Source organism: Carlito syrichta, unplaced genomic scaffold (genome assembly GCF_000164805.1).
Source record: "Carlito syrichta isolate Samal-C Ts95f unplaced genomic scaffold, Tarsius_syrichta-2.0.1 Scaffold152793, whole genome shotgun sequence".
In the NCBI taxonomy this organism is placed as follows: Eukaryota; Metazoa; Chordata; class Mammalia; order Primates; family Tarsiidae; genus Carlito; species Carlito syrichta.
Genome location: NW_007096889.1, coordinates 264,099 through 286,248, shown reverse-complemented (window position 1 = coordinate 286,248; position 22,150 = coordinate 264,099). Strand labels below are relative to the sequence as shown.

General features: G+C 39.1%; 1 protein-coding gene across 1 annotated transcript in view; it reads right to left on the bottom strand.

Moving 5' to 3' along the window:
- LOC103251989 (UDP-glucuronosyltransferase 3A2-like) overlaps positions 1 to 22,150 on the bottom strand; it is a 39,287-nt gene that overhangs the window by 15,650 nt on the left and 1,487 nt on the right. The window contains 3 exon segments of the mRNA XM_021708857.1: positions 874 to 988; positions 8,315 to 8,413; positions 11,075 to 11,147. Of these exon segments, the coding sequence (XP_021564532.1) occupies positions 874 to 988; positions 8,315 to 8,413; positions 11,075 to 11,147 (287 nt within the window).

Below are 22,150 nucleotides of genomic sequence, written 5' to 3'. Positions count from 1 at the left end.
GTGGTACATATACACAATGGAATACTATGCAGCCACAAAAAAGAACAAAATCATGAATTTTGCAGCAACCTGGGTGGAACTAGAGTCTATAATACTGACTGATCTCTCACAGAAACAAAAATCTGAGTATCACATGTTCTCACTCATATAGTGGACCTTGAACATCCAACATAATACTATAAGAAAATGACTGACAGTGGTGGGAAACTATGGGGCTGGGAGGGGAAGGGAGATAGGATTAATGGTAGTAAATATCTGTCTGGGGACGGGGAGACACCTCTTATCAACAAGGGTGCCTGAACAGAGCATATTTGTATACCTAACCCTTAACTGTACCCCACAATATCATTGAAAAAATTGATTAAAATAAAAAAAAGAACTTTACATGGCTAGCTGTACAATTTCTACAAATCAATGCTCATAAGCTTCCTATTGATTTGTGAATGCATGTGGGAAGAGAAGAAAAAAAAGTGGGAAAAGGTGAGTCTGATTTCCCTATAAACAATGAGAAGCTGAGGGACCTCTCCCTGTGTCTGGGTTGGAGAGAATATTGACAAAGATTGTAGGTGAGGTGTTGCAAGGAAGTCCCAAAAGGAACAACCTGCCACTTTCTACAGAAATACATTCATGCTTATAATGTAAGGAGGACAATACAGAGTAAAGAAGAATTTCCAGTAATTGAACTGGATGATCTGGTGTGCAACACTTATCTATACAGTTTACCTGTCATCTGTCTCTCCCTTCTTCCCTCCCTTCCTCCATCCATCCATCCGTCCCTTTCTCTTAATCCTCATTTCAAATATCCATTCACCCATCCATTCATTTCTATGATTAAAATAGTGACTCTTTGTTTCAAAGAATAAAAAAAATTACTTGCCACTCAAAGATTCTTCTATATAAATATCTGTGCACTTCATCATTTCTTTTTGATAGTCTTAAGGTGGAAACCAACTGATAACTTGGTATGACTTTTCTTCCTTTTTAAAATCTAACAAAACAGCAATAGGTCAAAATGTTAAATATGACACACAACATGGTAACACTAGCATGATAATATCAAAAAGTGCTTATTTCAAATATTTTATATTTATTTGAATTTGCTTTTTTAAAAAGTTTTTTCATCTTATTTTGTTGCTTTTTCATTCATTCAATTTTATAAACGGATAACATTTACCGAACCCCCTGCAATGATTCAGAATTAATTTTCAATTTAAGATATAGAAACTTCCAATAAAAACTTTCATATAAAGAATAGCTATTTGTCTTATTTTGAAAGTGAGAAGACAAAGGATAAACTAAAGATAATCTGTTAAAGTCGCACACATAGAAAGTGGTAAAGTTTGTATTTAAATATAGTACAGGTCTCCTTGACACTAGAATTTCTGCTCTCTCTATTTTAGATACAATTCATTTTAATTTTTAAAGTGATATATGCAAATAAGGTTTTGATTCAGTCAAAAAGTACTCAAAGGCTTAATCAAAAGAGTAATCCCTTACATCCCTAATTACTAACTTGGCCTCTCACCCATCACCCATGTGTAATAAAAAGTCTGACTCTATTTTTGATATTTGTGTCTTGACAAGTTTGAAGCTCCCTGTACCCTTCTGTGTTTCATCTGGACAAACTGATAAGAAAACCCACACATACTTCTCTCCTTAGCCCTGGCAAGAGTTGCAAATCATGTAAGTTAAGTCCTTGGAAGGAAACCAACTCTAACCAGTCATTTCCCTCTGCTCTCTAAAGCCTTTTTTTATTCCCCCCCCGATTTGCTTTGGAGCCTGTCTTGCACTTACAAAAAAAAAACCTCATTCAATGAGTAATAAACTTTTCATTACTTCTTAGTACAGTGTGCCTTCATCAGAAGATACCCAACCAAATTTTGTATATGATTTGGAGGTAGATTAACACATGGTTTCACACATTAAAACCCGCATCCTCATTCTTACTGAAATTACAGACTCTATCCAAGTATCTCCTGGTAGATAATCTGTAATCATAGATTTGCTAGGATGTTCTGCTCAGTGCCTATTGCAACAGGCTCTCAACCCCAGTGCGTGTTTACCTTGGAAGGAACAAAACGCACCATTAGGTGGATACCCACATATGCTTTAACAGCCCTACTACTGCCCACAATCTTTACCAGCAAGATCCACTGCATCCAGCTTTCTCCAGGAGTACAGATATGACATTACATTGAGGATGTCCTCCTCTGGGAAGATTCATTTGTCATACTTTTCAAGACATAGAAACACTCACAAAGGTGCTCACAAAAGGAATTAGCCTTTGTCTCACACCAAGCACTAGGCCAGTACTTCAATTAAATCCCCCAAAATTATTTGGTCAGTTGAAGGCCTCTCCATCCCTGACACTATCCAGAAATAACTAATACGCCTCCTTTACACACAATGTTACAAACTCAATATTTTAGGATTTTTGAATTCTAAAAGCAATATAGTCCTCATTTATTAATTTTACTTAAGCTCATTCGTGCTTATTACTTGAAAATCAGCGCATTTGAATAGGGTGCCCCATAATAGAAAGTTCTAGAATCTATTCAAATTGCAATACAATAGGCTCTCCCATTAGTGCCCTCCAGAGTAACCTTCAGTGTACAGGCTTTAGCCACCACCTCTTATGCTTCCTGTAGTTCACTTGACCATCTCTTGTGGCTGTCTGTACTGGTTTACTATTGCTGCCATAACAAATTACAACAAATTTTAGTGGCTTAGCACAACACAAATGTATGATCTCATAGTTCTGGAGGTCAGAAGTCCAAAATGGGTCTCAATAGAATACACTCAAGGTGTGAGTAGAGCTGAATTCTTTCTGAAGGGTAAAGAGGGCATTCATTTTCATTACTTTACCAGCTTCTACAGGTTACCTGCATTCCCTAGTTCACAGCCCCCTTTCCAAAAAGCAATGATATCATTCTGATTTTTTTCTTCCATCATCTCTTCTTCTCCTCTGTGTCACCTACCATCTTCTTTTCTTTAAAAATTCACTTGTTTTATCATTTATCTCAAAATGATAATCTTTCTATCTCTATACCGTATGCTAACCATATCTGTAAGGTTTCTTTTGTCATGTAAAATGGCATATTCATAATTCCAGGGATTAGGACATGAACATTTTTGGATAAGCATTATGTGCCTAGCACAGTCTGCTCTCTGGAATCCAAACATTCAAGCACATTTCACATTGCATGAAAATGTATTCGCTCCATCTTAACAACCCCAAAGTCACAAATAATTTCACCCATAGACTCTAAGGGAAAATCTATCTAAAGCTCATCAGTTCACAAGTTCCAAACCAAATCATCCAAATAATCCAGGTCTGGTGTGGGTAAGAGTCTGAGTATAATCCATCCAGAAGCAAAATTATTCTCCATCTGTGGATCTATGAAACTAGGAAAAGAGTGATCTACTCTCCAAATTTAAGAGTGGAACAAACATAGGGTGCTACTTATAGATACTATCATTCAAATGGAGATAAAAACAAGGGTTTTTTTTAAACAAATGGACGTGCACAGTGGCTCATGTTTGCAATTTCAGCACTTTGAGAGGCTGAGACAGGAGGTCACTTGAACCCAGGAATTTGAGACCAGCCTAGGCAACCTTACCTCTACAAAAACAAACAAACAAACAAATAAGTCAGATGTAGTGGCAAGTGCATGAGGCCCAGCTATCTGGGAGGCTGAGACAGAAGTATCCCCTGAACCTAGGAGGTCAATCTGCAGTGAGCCATGATCATGCCACTGTGCTCCAACCTGGGCAACATAGTGAGACAACCCGCCCCCCACAACTGAAAAAAAAATGAGTTACCAGTCCCAGGGAATTTTGATACCAATGGAGTAAATAAAATTAAATTTTTTAGGGCAGGAAATAATTCTCTGGTTTGCAGCTCAGCCCTTTGAGCTTGAAGATCTGCCACTGGGCTCACCATTTCACCCTCAGAGTTAAACTTCTTCTTCATGAAGGGTAGCAAGTAGTTACTGCTGAGTAGTTTATTATTCTATTTCCTACATATAGAATTTGGAAATCCACTGGCCTTCTTTCCTATCAGTTTCTCTAAGTAACTTTCAGTCCAAACTGGCAGTGCTACTACTGGTATAAAATTCTTGGGTACTTTTTGTATCTCTCATGTATGTCATGGGAATTCACTCCACTACACAAAAGGCTGTTCCACAGATTCTTACTAAACAATTTTATCTCTATTTTTGGCTTCTACCATTGTGGATAAAAGGACTCATGAGTCACATGCCTAACTGCAGGAAAGTTCTCTAGGTGACCTTGGCCTTATCCCATCTTTCTCCTTTATAGTTCTCAGGAAAACTGTAGAAAGTGCTAGGAATGTGGCACTAAGGACTAAACTCTGACTTTTCATCCTTACATTGCCAGATTTGGAGAGGACAAGTTTTTTTGTTATTATTATTATTAACTCTCCCTATATAATGTTTACTTTCCAACCAGACTCTGGCATAACAGATAAAGAAGGTATTTTGTCTCTATAAAGCCGTCTATTGGATACTCCTGGACTCCGGGCACATTTTAAAACAATTATCACCTCTTTTCTCTAAAGTCTTTCACTCATGAGTCTTCATCTACATACCAAGAATCTTGGGCTGCCAGTTTCCTATAGTGATTTCAAAACTCCTTAGGTAAGAGCCTTAATTTTGGTACTAATTGCCAGTTGGGAAATCTCTGAATCCACCTATAACCTGCAAGCCATTGCTTGGAGATGTCCTGCCATCCCAGGCAGAACCAATGTAAATCTCACTTGTATTGATTTATGATTTTCTGTAACTTCTGCCCTCCTAAAATGTATATAACCTAGCCACAATTCAACCATGGCAAGCACAGGACCTCCTGGTAACGTATGTGAAGGGGCAATGTAACACATTTGTCACACATTTGGCTCAGAATAAACCATTGTAAATAATTTGCAGAGTTTGAATACTTTTGTCAACACTGAGATAAAATGTGTAATATCTGGGATCTGTTACATTCCCCACTAGAAACAGAATGTCTTTCAATACTTTGGCTCAGCATGTCATGCCTCCCAGAGGTAGACAACCCAGGGTGATCTGCTTTTCATGGTACTTCATGTGCAGAGCAAGTGGGGCATGCACGGTTCAGAGATCATTCCCCCCAGGCAGCTTTCTGAGACTTGAGAGACAGGTTCACTATGAATTAAGTCCTTCTGTTGTTCCTGGATACCTATCTGCAAGCCATAAATTCACTTCATGTCCCCTGCTGCTTATGCCAGTGTTCTGTCTTTCTGGACTCAGACAAGTTGCTAACCTGCACACAGTGAAGCTACTTCATGCTAATCTCATCAATGAGCGTTCTGTGACTGAATACTCTGAACTTTTATTCCTACAGAGACAATAGCAAAAGGCTGTCCAGCTACACAAATGCTTTTCTCTATAAGAGAAAAGGATATACTGCTTTCCCGACATTGATTCCTCTAATTTTAGAATCTTGTAATTCTAATAGGCTGAGAATGTTCCAAACCATAAAGTCCTGGTTCTTTTTTTTTTTGGCCTGATAGTTATTTCTAACTGTATTTCTTTTCTCTCACATTTCACTATACTCAACAAGAAGTATTTAACATCCATATTTCTACAAAAAGTCTGTTTATGATGTTTTACAATAGTTTCTTAGACGGTATGGATTTTTGCTACAGTGTTCCCTACCTTCTTCTGAGTCATCACTACCAGAGTCCTTAGTATCCACATTCCTACTAACAGTCTCTTCATGGCAATCTGGGTTTTCTCTGTTATGCTCCTCAATATTCTTCTAGTTTATAACCCAATCGTAATAACCCAATTGTGATTCCAGACATCAGTGAGAGCAGTAGAACATGTGAGTATTAGTAACCTTTGCTTCTTCAGTGTCTCTGTGGTCTTTATTCAAGTTGTAAATAAATAATTGCATGTGAATATACTCCCAAAAGAAGTGAACAAACTATACTAATGTTTCGACACACTGAACAGGACATTGAGTTATAAATAATAACACAATAACATGTTTACTTACATGCAGACCTCTATCTAAGCTCTAATTATGACATGAAAAATGAAAATGCTGTTGCAAAGCTCAGAGGCATCTATAATAAGGGGAGAAACGCTAAACTTAAACCAATAATAAAATAAAAGGTATCAATGAATTCCTTGAATTATTTATAGATTGTGGTACACATGTATTTGTTTTTTGTTTTTGTTGCTGTTTCATTTTTTGAGTCAGAGTCTCACTCTGTTGCCCAAACAGGAGTGCAGTGGCGTGCTCACAGCCCCTGCAACCTCTACTTGCTGGGCTCAGGCGATCCTTCCACCTCAGCTTTCCAAGTAACCGGAACTACATTGCACGCTACCACACCTGGCTTATTTTTTGATTTATTGTAGAGACGGGGTCTCACCAAGTTGCCCAAACATGTCTTGAAACCCTGAGCTCAGGCAATCCTCTCACCTCAGACTCCCAAAGTGCTGGGATTACAGGCTTGAACCAGTTCATATGTATTTGTTAAAGGGTAGAGGGTCTGCAGCTTTTAGCAGTTTCTTAAAATTTTTTGAAATTGCCATATTTAATTTTTAATTTAATATTTAATTAAATCTAATTTTTAAATTTATTGTAACTATAATTTTTGAAATTAAAAAATAATTATATTTAAAATGTATATATGACAACTATTTAATCAGATCTCCAGTCAAGACTGATGCAAAGTTATATAAATGATGTTCAGAGAATATAAAACCTAATCTAAAATGCCATTTAAATGGTTTTAAACAGGGTCTCAAAAAGACATTTGTACATGCATGTTCATGGCAGCAGTGTTCACAGTAGTCAACAATGGATTAATAAATAAACAAACTATTCTGTATCCATAAAATGGAATAATCCAGTCACCCATAAAAAGGAAAGAAATTCTAATACATTCTATGACATGAATGACCCTTGAAGACATTATGCTATACAAAGCAAACCAGACACAAAAGGGCAAATATTGTATTATACCAATTATACACAGTACCCAGAATAATCAAATTAATCGAGAAAGAAAGTACAATAATGGTTACCAGCAGCTGAAAGCAGAGACTAATGGGGAATATCTATTTAATGGGTAGAGTTTCAGTCTGTGATGGTGAAAATATCCTGGACATGTATGGTACTGATGGTTGCACAACAATGTGAATGTCCCTAAAGCCACTAAACCATACAATTAAGAATGGTTAAAATTGTAGATTATACATTATATACATTTTACCACAACAACATTTTAAAATTTAAATGAAAAAAAATTTACAGAAGAAAAAATCATGTTCTGAACAATAACAAAGTCTGATGTTACCCTCAAAGTTTTATCATATCTCAATCTTGTTCCTCAATGATTATTGCTTTTGAATTTTTTTCTTTTTTATTGTAAAATATGATTCAATTGGTTTTAAACAGGGACTCAAAAGACATCTGTACACCCGTGTTCATGGCAGTGGTGTTCACAATAGTCAACAATGTTTTGTTTTGATTTGTTTTTTTGTCTTGTTTTGTTCTGAAGGTTTATTGCATGGTATACTGCAGAATGCTGGGTTTGATCTTTTCCCTGAGCAATATTTCCATATTGAGCAATTCACAGCTTAAAGTTCTAAATCCACTCAACTCTGTTAATAAGCAAATTGTGAGCAAATCTTTTCAGTTCACTGGGCTTTTGCTTCCTTTTAAGTCAACAGAAAATAGTTGACAGTATTTATTAGTTTCACTTTAGCTAAAATTCTGTAAATCTGATGACTCAATTAAGAACATTTGACATCACTATGCATAAACTCATGGGCAGCCATTTATTTTTCAAGAATGCAAGGGCATCTTAACAATAGATACTATCTTAGTTGCGTAAATACGGGTTCCCTAAGAAAGCTTTCTTAAATTTCAGATATCATCAAAAAAAGAGAAGTAATCTATAAAAAGAAAAATGATTCTTACATATGAGAAGTGTTAAATATGGCTGAAGACTTCTGTTCAGTGTATTTTTAAGTCACGTTATAAAATAGCACTTAATGAAGCAATTTGCCATAATGTCTGGATGGTTGCTTAGTATGGAGTAGAAGTCAGTAAGAGAGAAAAATAAGGGAGAAATGGAGTGTTGAATCCTGGTAGACAGAGCCTAAGAGGCTTTCTGACACTTTCTATACAATGTACACATTTTTCATTCTTTCAGTTGAATTCCACTTTTAAAAAACATGTTACTATGACTTTCTATGCAAAAGGAATTATTCTCTTTTCCCAGAGAAGAATAAATCAACCATTAGTGAGAAGAAAATACCTGACCCAAGAAGTCCTTCATGGGTAAGCATGGTGACATCATGACCATGTTCTTGAATAATCTGAGACACTTGGTCCATCAGTAGATAATGGCTTGCACCTAAGAGCAATGAACAACTTCAGTTCTGTAATTATAAGAATACAATGTCAGAAGTTTTATAAGTTGGTAGGTACAGAAAAGGAAGGGTAGGGAAACAGAGTTATAAGAGTGAGTAGAGGAAAATAATCTTTGTCAGTCTCTCCATCTCCCTCTGAATAACGCCACATCCACTCCAAAAATGGCTTCCTAAATCCAGAATCAGAGGCAATCTTTGATGAAAGATTGCCTCTGGTGACTTATGGTCTGCATGTCAGTGTGCTGAGCTTCTGTGTGCTGAGGCCATAGGAGTCCCTCATCTTAAAATACATACTAAACTTTAACCAAGGCTTTATGGAGACACAGAGTCCAAAACATATAACTGCATTGGTGAAAACAGAGGCAAGATACTGTTCATATGAGTATGAAGAGCTACCAACACACAATCAATGAGAGCTAGTTCTGAGATCCTGCTCTTTGAAAATGTATAATACTGTAGGAGATAGAAATACAGGAGTTAAAATAGAAGTGCAAAAAATAGTCATTGGAACAGAAGAACGTGGAGCCATTATATACAGCCCAATTTCTTAGGATTCTAGCATATTTGGAAAGAAGTTACTTAGGCCTAAACAATGCTCAGCTTATAATTAAAACATTTGAGGACAACAGTGGATCCTAGGGAGTGGGCCTACTGGATCCTAGTTGCACAACAGACTAAGGAATTAGTAATTCTCAAAAAATCCCACCATATTGAGGAAAAGAAGCTTGGTCCTCAAAAGTTACATGTTCCATGGCATCAGTGTCTTCTCTCAGGCCATGTTCCATCACATAGCCATTGCTTGGATCTAAGCGTTCCGGTAGTGGAGAAAGACAGATGAGAAGTTAATGCAAAATGCCAAGAATTTGGGGATGAGTATGTATGGAGAGTAGAAAGACAGTGTGTAGCCCTCTGATGAACTCAGTTTACTTATACCCAGACTTAAATAGCCTGAAGCAACAAGGGTATATAAAGTAAAAATCTCTTGTATATCTCTTGCTCCCATTTTATTCCATGTAGGAATAGGGAATTGGGAAGGAGGGGTCCTCACAGAAACAGAGATTCGTGATGGGTCTTGGGGAGTCAGATAGCAAAGGATTGGTGGATTCCAGCACTAAAGTAATTACACCAGCGATCTCTTAGAGTGTAAGGAAGGGGTGCAGTGAACTTTCAGACAGTAAGGACACCCTTTTGCATCATTTCTACTAACATTCAGAAAGAAAAAAGATTTCAAATGGATTTACATAGATTTTTTAAAATCACCAATGAAAAGGGCTTCAGAGTAGATTTTGTGATGAGGGTGGTCCTGGGCTAAGAGGCCCTGAGTCAGTACCTCATGGGACATTGGGGTACCTTACAAAAGGCACCTCACTCATCTGTCCCTCAGGTGATCTTCAGGAAATCAATATGGTGGCTGAATTAGGTGATCTGTGGCTCCTTCCAACTCTATGGTGATGTGATTCTCGGTGATCTGAAAGTGATCTAATAGAGCCCACTATGGGTTAAAATAAAGTCGTGGGGAAGCTCCAGCCTTGGTTGACCCTTTTATCATGATATATGTTTCTTTTTCATCTGCTATTCACTTTGAGATAAAAAAGAAATATAAATAAAAGTGAGCCCTAAAATGCAAAATTAACAGTCCCATGTGTCTTTCAAAGACTCTCAGCAGGAAGCTCCAAAGACCCCAATCACCTGGGTCCTCTGCTCAGCCCTGGGCAGTGTCCAGGTTTCCTCTGGTGAAAACACTCCCCTGTCCTCATTGTCATGAAATACCTTCCCTGATCCACCCTGACTCCACAGGCAGCTTCAGAAAATTTGCAGTGCTGTCCCAGAAGCACCTTTGTCTGGCCTCCAAAGCCTGAAAACGTTCCCCACAGTTTCTGCTGGAAGTTGCTGGGTGTGCCTCTCCCCTGGATTCTAGGGTGGCCTCTGAAAGTCCTGCCCCACCCTTGAGAAGAGGACTCAAGCTCCTGGCTCGATCTCAGACTTGTAGCCACAGCCCTACCTGATGGGGAGCACATCCTGAACAGGAGGAGAGAGGAAAGGATATTCTGTCTTCTCCAAAACTATTACCTCCACCCCAGCAGTAAACAGTCCCCTCTATCCCATAACTGTGTGGGTTTCTCCCTCCTCCAGCATGGTACAGAAGCCCAGTCTGGAAAACCACACCATGACCCACTGATCAATTGCTACTCTCTGGAGCCCTGGCGGCATGAGTATCCAGGACACACCTGTCTCTGAATTCTCATTCCTATAGCAACCACAGAGTCCAGCCTGGGCTGTGTGCCTTGCGCCAGCCTGAGGAATCCTGTGTGCCTCAGGGCACCAAAGTCACTGTGGGTTTGGAAGAGGTAAGAGAGGATAGCCTGCCAGTCTTTTTTTGTCAGTATCTCCTTTAGATAATCTACCCTCAAGCTACCAAACCACCAACAGTCAGTAGGAAGGGTCAATGAGCTGATCTTTGACCCTGCTCTGCCCATGTAGTCACAGCCCTCCCTGCCTGGAAAATTGTTACCATAAAATCAGGAATGAAAGGGACCTCAGTACATCAGGTTGATAACAACTCTTCCCTGAAGTAACCTGCCTCTCTCGTGGACACTGTCTGGATTTATGGAATTATTTTTCTAACTGTCTCTGATACTTCATACTGCCATCCTCACACCTAATTTCCACAGGGACCTGCTTAAAATCTCTGACTGGTGTCCCAAAATCAATACTTCTCTGGAAGAAAATTCCCAAAGGAAATAGATCTACCATCCCTGGATGCTATCTCTGAGGCCATTTTAGGAGGTAATGAGGGGCTAGTATCCTAACTCTGAAAGTCCAGGTCTGTACCTGGAGGTCTGAAATTCTAAAGCTGAGACGGTAATTATGAAGGTACATCCTATAATAGAACTGGGGGGGGTCTTCCTATAATTTCCCCATGCACAAGCTGAGGGCATCTTATAATTTTGTCCTCTTGTAATATCACCCTAGAGAAGGTGGGAATAGCTATAGCCAGTAGTCACTCTATCCTCAAACCAAGACTTGCTTCAGGAAAGGCTTTCAGTGCAACTCAAATCAGGCAGAGAAATCCTCCAGAGGATCATGTCTATAGGGTGAAGTAAGCCCTTGAATTCTGTCGTACTATCACTGTCTTCGGTCTCCAGATGTTATTTTTTATCTAAATTTAAAGCATTACGTTTTTATACATTTGTTCACTTCTCACATAGCCATGCCAATGTGAAGAGGGAGGGAAAGGTATGGGAGGGCAGAGGTTAACAGGGTGGCAAGGGGTTACATCACAAGGCTCCAGTCTATCTCTTATTCTTGTATGTTTCATAATGCATTAGCAAAATAAAAGACTTGATATCAAACTCTAAATTTATTCATTTATTCAACAATTGTATTGGTAGCTAATTATTATGACAGGTATTGTTTTGCTGGGCAGATAGATGCTAAACACGCTCATAAATGAAATGTATACTATGTTAATGGCGAATCCTACCAAGAAAAATCAAACAGAGAAAGCAATATGAACTGTCAGGTATTAGAAGTGTAAACATTTTAAATAGCATGATTCAAAAGAATTTTAAAATATTATGGGTGTCAAAGATATGTGAATACAAAACTGATAATAATAAGTGGTTACTGTTGCTTTGGAGAAGAATTGTCTTATTTATACAAAAACAAATGCCTTGTCTCTTATGGTTTATTATGACACATTTACAGAAGATGTCTTATGATATCTTGGGGATGGAGTGAAGGTCAGAAGTGTGTGGGAATCGAAGGAAAAGATAATTTGCCAGAAGTCAGTAATCACTGAAGCTAAATGCTGAGCTTAAGAAAGTTCTACTTATATGAATGTTTGAAATTTTACATAAAAATGTTTTTATATATGTCCTACTATGATTCCATTTTTCCTTGTTGTTATGGCAATGTTTGGTCTATGCATTTTAAGCCCATTCACTAAATGCATATATATTAACAACTACAGTTTCATATATTATACCTTCTTGGTAAAACAGTATTTTTCATTAGGAAAATGGCAATTTTGTCTCTGGTAATACGTTTCACCCAAAGTCTATTTTGTTTAATAATAATGACTTATTGTCTACCAGTTGAAAGACCTATCTTTTTCTATCCTTTTATGTTCAATCCTCCTGCATCCTTACATTTTAGATGTATCTCATGAAACAGAAAACTGCTGATATTTTTAAACTTGTCTGTCAATCTTTTATTTAAATGGGAGACATGAGTTTGAATCTACCATTTTTCTATTTCTCCCATTTATTCCATGTTTCTTTTCCTCTACATTTTGGCTTCGTTTGGAGACTTGTCTTAGGCCACTAAACTCACTTCATCCATCTTGTGTGTGTTGTTCTGTCTCACTGGACTCAGACAAACTGATAACAAGTAAGAGTTCGCCTGCTTCACAAGTATGATTTTCCTGGACTCATCAGCTGTCCACAAAGACCTGGAACAGGATTTCGGGAGGTTTTGTTACAATCTGGTATTTACTTTACTATGTATGGAACTCTATGAGTGATGGAGGATTTATTTTCCCTTCCTGTTGATCTGTATAGTTCATATAGTATCTAATTACATGCAGATTATGAGAGAGAAATTCCCTGTGCCATGCTCCATTTTGCCCACCTAATATGTATCTCAGCATTTTCTAAACCTTAATTGCAGCCAAAAGGAAGGAGAGTTAGTAAAGAGTAGGGTAGGTAACAAGGGAACAGTACCCATGAATGCTCAGATTAATTCTACCACTGTCAGAAAGATGAAAGTCCCCATTCTCTTACACATCCGTCCCATGCCTTAGTATAAAATGAAAAGGGAACTCATCTGCAAATCACATTTTCTACAGGACCTTAAATAGGTTCTGTAGAGAGAGGCAAGCACCTAATATGGAGACACACAGGGGTGTTTCTGATCTTGTCAAGCTTCCTGAGCACTGAACAGAGTATGCAGGAGAAGCAAACAGAAAACAAAAGGATTTGCCAATTGCCTTTCTTCAGTGTTATCATGACAAGTGGAGAGGGCAAGAGTAAAGGAAATAGACTGACAAGATCTGGCCATGGAAGCTGGTATGATTAGGCTCCAAGATTCAGAGAGAGGCATGAGAAGAAGAATAGACTTCCAGGCTGGCAATCTGAGGGTCAGTGGCACAAATCACTCACAGACAGATCACAACACAGTTCTTGCTGACTGGCAAATAAAGAAGGACAGGGATTACTGGTTAAAGAATTCTGCAACAGGAAGAAGCTACTGGGAGGACTTCGTAGCAAAATTAACAAGTAGATATGATATAGACAAAAGGGTTTCCAAAAATGGTGTAAGCCCCCAAGAAACGGTGACACAGCCCACCAAACATACCCCCTCAAGGTTGCATTGTCCTCAGGTCTCCTTCAGCTTCCTGGCCCTACACAGCCACCTGGTTGTCACGCCAAGCAGTTTCCCACAAAGTCACACAGTGCCCAGAGTGAGCCCCAGCGGGAACGAAAAGACATCAAACAGGTACTCCTCATGTTAGGGCTCCTGGAAGGCATAGGGCTTGAGGCGTGCCACCCCCCTGTCTGGAGGATGTGGTCCATTCAGCCCACCAGCCGCTGGGTGGGGCTCAGGGGTTGAGAGTGCCAGACCATGCTGGTGGTCACCGCTGCAGACTTGTACCTGCTAGCAGAGACACATACATACAAAATATGCATGAATAGAAAAGTACATATTGCACACTACTTACAGTTTATAGAAAGATCAAAGGCCAAATGTTAAAATATTCCGTTGAATTCAGCCTTATGAGGTCAAAATTGATTCTGACCATCATAGAATGAACATGTGAAAAATTCCCAAGTAGTACTTTTTCTTGAAATCCCATGACCTAAATGAAATTTAAAAATAATTTAAAATTAGCATATATTTACTACTTACTATAAGTCCTAGACCACCAAATCACTCTAACATTTTAAATTATCATATTATAAAATGTATATTACTTTTCCTTGAGCATGTGATTTAAATGTTTACAAAGTTTTCATGGAAGATAGCTAACTTTTGGCCTGTTAAATTGAAAAAAATGGAAATAGAATTTACTGGAATGGGAAAGATTTGATGAACAGGCTTACAATTGTTGGGAGTAGTCCAAAGTTGATATTTAATCACGTTATGTTAAAGATGCCTACTTGACAATGAGGAAAATACATCAATTAGGAAAGTGACATGAAATACTACAACTAGTGGTGAAGTTTGGTTTGCAGATACCAATTTGGAAATTAACATTAGTCTACAGAGAGAAGTTCAAGTCATGAAGCTGGATCAGAACACCAAGATATTAAATGTGGATCAGAAATTAGATGAGACTCACAATGTCAACAAGAGAACCTGATCTCCAACCAGGCAAAGTGGGGACCAAAGGGAGGCCCAAACTTTACCTGTACACTGTCCACTTGTATACCTAATCCTGAATTGTACCACACATCTTTAAAAAAAATATGTATTTTAAAAAAGAAAGAAATTAGATGAGACCTAAGGACCAAGCCCTGGGAAATTACAAAGTCGGAGTTTGGGAAGTTGAAGAGGGTCAGCAAAGGACACTGAGAAGGAGCAGCCAGTGAAGGGAGAGAATCAAGAGAGTGGTATCCAGGCCCTGATGTCAAGTGAGGTCCTTGTTCAAGGAGGAGGCAGTGATAAGCTACACTACTACAAATGAGGCTGAGGGTATAAGAAGGGTAAGAACTGAACAGGGATCATTGGCTTTAGCAATGCCGATGCTACTGGTGACTAGGATAAGAGCTGTTTTGCGGAGTGAAGGAGGCATCCTGATGTAGTCGTGGACAAATGGAAAAAGAGGAAGTGGTGGCAGAAAGTATGAATGACTCCTTTGAGTTGAACAGCCAAGAATAGCAGAGATTGGGATATGGCCAGAGGGGAATGTGGGATCAAAAATGCTTGTTGTCTTGTTTGAGATGAAGAATATTCAGTGTTAAATTTTCTGACTTTAGTAATTGTATTGTGGTTATGTAGGAAAATGCCTTTACTCATAGGCGACATCTGCTGAAAGTATGAAGGTAAAGTGTCATGATGTCTACAGCAAACTTTCCAAATGATTGTGCCAAAAAAAAAGGTGTGTAGATACGAGGGGAGACCCCCAAAAACTGGAATTATTTTTTGGAGGGTGGGCCCCTTGTAGTATCGGTTCCCACCACTAGGTAAGTGTTCTAGGAACCCATTAGCATCAGTGTACTAATAAGCATTGTTGTGAGAGGCTATGTTCGGCTTCAGCGAATTTTTTTGTTGTTGTTATTTCAAGCGTTTGCTCATTTCATGAGGGGTGATTTAAGAGTACACCTGCCCACACTGCACTGTTTAGCAGTTTTTGACCAAAAACAGTATGACCCCCTTGCCCTGCCCTCCCTATTCACCTGATCTCATTCTGAGCAACTTCTTGTTTCCCTGAATGAAAAAAGTCTTCAAAGGGAAATGTTTTGCTGATATGGAAGAGGTGAAACCAAAAGTGGCAAAAGCACTAAAAGGTGTCAAAATTGATGAGTTCAAAAATTGTTTTGAGCAGTGAGAAAAATGTCTCAATAACTGTATTGCATCAAACAGAGTACTTTGAAGGTGACTGAAGCTTAAACATGTAAGAATAAATGCACATTTTTTAATAAATAGATTCCAGGTTTTGGGGGTCCCTCTGTGTGTGTGTGTGTGTGTGTGTGTGTGTGTGTGTGTGTGGTGTGTGTGTGTACTGAGATAGAGAGAGAGAGAATACAGATATGGCAAAAAGTTAATAAATGGTAAAAATAGGTGAGGGGTACACAAGTACTTGTATTATTCTTGGAAGTTTTTGGTTTGTCTGTTTTGTTTTGTTTTGTTTTGAGTGAGTGTCACTCTGTTGATCAGGTTGGAGTGCAGTGGTACAATCATGCTTCACCACGGCCTCAAGCCTCAACCTTCTGGGCTCAGGTGATCCTTCTGCCTCAGCCCCTTGGGTAACTGGGATTACAGGCACACACCACTACACCTAGCCATTTTTTTTTTTTTTAGAATCGAGGTCTTACCATGTTTCCCAGGCTGCTCTTGAACTCTTTGGTTCAAGCAATCCTCTCATCTCTTGCCTCGGCCTCCCAAAGTGCTGGGATTACAGGCATGAGCTACCACACCTGGCTGTATCCTTGGAAGTTCTGAGTTTGAAACTTTTCAAAATAAAACACTGAAGAAAAGCATGAGAGTTGTTACGGAAAGTTTTTATTGATAAAAGTCTTCCAAGAGAAAGGAAAACGAATAATGCAGAAGAAAGCAGGGAGAATCACAGAAGTAAGGGCCTTGAGTAGGTGGGAGGCTGGGACCTTCTACCCTACAGGATGGTCTGGCTTCCACAGGAAAGTATCCAGTGGAAGGGGGCAGAGCAGGAGGATAGGCAGGCAGGCAGGTACGTAGGTAAGTGGATAGGTAGGCAGGCAGGGAAACAGGTCATAAATATAGTTACAACCAGTCAGGCAAGTTCACAGTAATGAAGAGGACCACAAGTGGGTGACAGTCAAGGCATCTCAGAGCCCTCTGGGGCGGAGGTAGAAAGCCCATAGCTTCTGAACTATCCCAGTATTTGTCATACCAGAGAGCTTCCCTGATACACACAAGCTTGGACCCAAATGTCTTGGTTCTAAATAAAATCTGTACCATTTAACTTATGCATTTGCAAATAAGAACTGCTTATCAGGCAGAGAGGGCTGGTTGCTAAGATGGGGGTCCCTTGGGAATGCTGGTGCTGCCCTCTCTAGGCATCATGAACATCATCCAGGAATCACTCTAGGGATGGAATGATCCTCTAGGAGCAGAGGTATTAGAGTCCTTTGAGAATTCGATGAGCACAATAAGAACACATTTCAAAAAAAAAAGACACATGCAAATGCATGTCATTCACAATCTTAGAGGTTCATGAACCCCAGAAGCCTCACCTTGTTTCTTAGGACAAGAACCCTTGATTTAGAGGACCAGAATTTAGTTATTCATCCAACAATTACTTGTTGAGTGCTTGCTATCTGCAAAGCAGTGAGACAGACCATGAAATAAAAAAGAAAGCTATGATCCTACCCTCGTGCAGCTACATCCTCATTAAAGGAAAGGATCAGAAGTAAACTAATAAACAGAATAATTGAAAGCATGGAAAGTATCATGGAGGAAATTATATAGAATAACCAGGGTTGATCAGAAAAGGCCTGTCCAAAGAAATGACCTAGAAGCTGAAAGAGACACACGATCAGAAGCAGCTAAGGACAAAGACCTCCAGAGCAAAGAATTATATACTTGAAGGGGGGAAAAGAACTCTTGTGCCTGATTAGAATTACACATTAAACATCTCAAAAGAAATAAAAACTCTAAAAAAGAAACCTTTATAAAGTTTTCTTTTAAAGATACAAAATTATTCCTGTCCTCTACCTCTTATTGAAATATAAGCCTCATTTCTTTAACTTGTCATTCCAGAAAAACAGATCAGATAGTATCTTATCAGTGCTGAATTTTAGCTTATGTTGGGGGAAAAAAAAACTCCAACCATTTCTAGCAGGCTATCCTGAGGACTACATACCTCTTGTTTGTCATGACTTGTTTCATCTTAAGAGCAAGAGTTTCTGCCTTGAGCTGCTCTATTGGATGGAGACATCTAGATTTTTGGCTTCTACTCTGAGTAGGTTTCCAGGCTGGTCTGTGAAGAAGGCAATATCCACCAGGGGCACATCATGGTGGATAGATTCCATCACACTATTCAGCCCTCCATGAGTGACAAACAGGTGGATGTGGGGGGTGATCTTGGATAAAGAAGAAAGAGAGCAAAACATTGCTAGAGAAGGAATTTCAGGAAATTAGAAAAGCCACAATGTCAAGAAAACATGGTAAGGGATCTTAGAGACATTTGGAAACCAATCTAAAGAGTCAGTTACTTGAAAGACATTGTAGAGCATCCTCAGAAACTCATGGGTCTAAGATCTCAACCAGAAACCAGCTAAGGCTAAGAACTCAGAGAAATTACTAAGATCAGTACATAACATCATTAATTTACCCAATCACCATCTCTCTACATCGTTTTTAAAGTCTGTATGTTCTAGCTCTTCCACGAGAGTAGAAGCACCTTGAAAACAGGAACTGTGCCTTACATTTTAGTATTACCAATCCCTATCATACTGTTCCTCTCATTTAGAGCAAAATAGAATGTTGATGAGGGAGACTTTATCTAGACCAGGGACTCAGAAACTCCTAATGTGTGTTTAAAAAGCACAATTTTAGGTTCTACCACAAACCTAGTAAAATTCATTTGTAGAGGTAGAACCAGAAACGTCTATCTCTAATTTTCCAGTTGATTCTGATACAAACTATGGCTCTACATGTGAGCTGTCTTCAGGAAATAGCAACTGCCCGAGAGGAAACTCTTTAGACATTCTGCAGAACACAAGGTTCTGCAACCCCAATACCCTATCTGGAGGCTTCTCAGCCAGGACAATGAGGGATCTTTTTTTCACACTGGAAAGACACTTTGGCATCTTAGTCTCTCACATTCGTGAGGAGGACTTAGATTAGTGTCTGTGTCTGGGTCCATGTGTAATGAGTAGGTAGCTCAAGGCCACTGCAGCAGGGAGTCCTCTCCTGGCATGCACAGACATTTCCGGGAGCATTTCCAAGCATTTCATGGATGGCATTTAGGTTCCTGCTCACTTGCTAACTACAAAGGGTTATAAATGAATGACGTGGCCCCCAATTCCAGACTTTTCAGGTGACTTGCCTTTTGCTAACAGATGCTTTCCTTCAGCTGGGAGCAACAGCTACCATAAACCCCAAAGAAAAAGAAACTGAGGAGAGCAAGACAGACGTGGCTACAGTCTGCACAGGGAGCAACCCCTTAGCCAGGAGGTCATTCTGAGAAAGCCAATCCATTATTTTCATGTTGGCTGCTTTGACAACTTGGTGCCAATGAGAGCGATTACATCTCCATATCACCCCTTGTGGGATCTGGTCAAAGACAGCATTCATCTCCTTTAGGACTTCCTCAACCTTTTGGGTATGTACCACGGATCCCAGGGACATAAGAAGAAATCTGTGTCTCCAAATTTGGCAATGAAGTTTTCACAGTCCTGGAGAGAGCAAAGAGAACAAAATCAACTGTTTATGAAGCAGACATTTCATCTGAGCTCTGTATATCCTCCTCAGTTCAGGGTAAAGCATAAATCCCCTTTTCCATAGGTTAACATCCATGGCCTGGAAAAAAGAGATTTTTTTTTTTCTGAGTTTTGATTTGTTCTTCTCCATGATCACAGAAATGCTGTGCCCCTTCCCTCCAGGCTTCATCATTTGATGAGTTAAATTTCAAATTCATTTCTTGTTCAGGGGACAGTTTTCGATAACATCCTCCAGAAGACTGCATTGATGTCTTCACTCACTCTGCACTATGGGCTCCCTCCAGAGGAGCCTAGGAGATAAGCAGGATTCCTAAATAATCAGTCACTGGATCTCATCTACCTCTGCTAGGAAGGAAGCATACATAGGTATCACATGTCACAATTTACATGACATAATCTCAAATTCTGTGCAATTTTCTAAGAATTTCCAGTGACCTATGTAGGACCTGCCGCAAGGCAAGCTGTGATGTGCAAGGGTATTTGTGCTCTCCCAACCCCCACACTACCCAAATGATGCTCTAAGGGTCATCTGGACTGAAAAGGACTTTCACCACTGCCTCTACCTCCTCTGTGCTCCCACATTCAGCTACTCTTCATGGAGCTGAGGTCACTCTTTCCCCATGGTCTGACTGAGTGGTGATGACTAAGTGGTGACTGATATAAAAGGGAGGACCTAATGAAGAAAATAAGGGTACATCTCTCAAGTGTATAAAAAATGCTATAGGCCATCCTGGGATGTAGAGCATCAAAGATACAGAAGTAGTTGCATCTTTGCTTTCCAGGAACACTAGTCAACAGACAAATGTCTACTTTTTTCTGTCTCCATTTGACTAGTCATGGGTAAGGCTAGCAATAGGAATAATAATGACCCCCAGCAATAAGTCATACCCAACATGTGCCAGGCACTGTAACGGAACTCTGAAAATATTTATCCAATCTTCTGAACAATCCTAAATGCTAAAATTGTCTTTCTCTTACACCCTCAGAATCTGAGACTCAAAGAAGGCAAATCACCTGTTTGAGGGAACATGTCATATAAACAGTAGAACTAGGATTCAACTCAAGCTATGCCTGACACTGAAGTCCAAGTTTTTTCTACTGCAACATCAAAATAAGCTAACATTTGGGGAGAATGATGATTCTCATATATTTCTTGAATATCCAAAGGCTGAGTTCATAGTGTTGATTTACTAAGGGATGCAGTATAGACCATGAAGGGAAAAATGAAACATAATAGCTGTCTCATAGTCAATCTTTATTCTCAAGTATTTAGTGTACTTAAAAGCAGTTTGAGTATTGTTTTAAAAAAAAAAGTTACCAGGATACACACATAGAGATTTTTTTTTTTTAAGTTGGAGTCTCACTCTGTTGTCCAGACTGGAGTGCAGTGGCATGCTCATGGCCACCCCAGCATCGACCTGCTGGGCTCCATCTATTCTTCTGCCTCAGTCTTCCAAAGAGTTGGAAATACAGGTACATGCTATCATACCCACTAATTTTTTTTATTTATTGTAGAGATGAGGTCTCGTTAAGTTGCCCGGGCAGTTCTTGAACCCGTGGGCTCAGGCAATTCCCTCACCTCAACCTTCCAAAGTGCTGGGATTACAGGCTTGAGCCACCAGGCCTTGTACACACCTGGAGATTCTAATTCAATAGGTCTAGGGTGGGGACCAGAATTTATAGTTTTAACCAGCATCCCAAGTGAGCTTGGCAAAGATGGGCTAAAGACCACACTTTGAAGAAGATTGATGCAGTTTTTTGATACCAGTATATCTGTGACACCAAAACCTGACCAAAACATCTTAAGAAAATTACAAACCAATATCTCTTTATAAATCCTTAAACATATTTTTAACTTAATCCGGGAATACATAGACAAGATAATGCATCATGATCAAGTGAGGTTTATTCCAAAATTACAAGGTCAGCTTCACAGAAAAAAGTTATTATGTGTTTCATCTTATAATAAGGAAGTATTCCAAAAGCACTTGCAAACTGTAATCTAAAAAATACAAAGACTTCACATGCCTAGAAATAAATCTAACAAATGATGCCTATGACCTCTGCAATGAAAACTACAGAACTTTGCTAAGAGAAACTGAAGAGAATCTAAATAAATGGAAAGATAAATGGAAAAATGAACCATGTTAATGACACAGAAATCTCAATATTATTAAAACCTGCATTTAATACATCCCCCAAACAATATCCCAGCAGGCTACTTTGAAGACAAAAGAATAACTGGATATCTATATTTTTAAAAATCATAGACCCCTAAATCATCTATATACAAAAACTAATTCAAGATTGATCATAGGCCTAAATATAAAATATTGAACTATATAGCCCATAGGAAAAGAAATCATAGGCGAACATCCCTATTACCTGAAAATGACAAATGTTTCTTAGATCATAAAAGGGGGAAAAAAGATAGATAGGGCTTGATTGCTTGATGATTCTACTCATCAAAAGATACTAGTAAGAAAACGAATATAAAATCGACAGACTAGCTGGGCTCGGTGGCTCAGCCTGTAATCCCAGCACTTTGGGAGGCTGAGGTGAGTGGATTGCCTG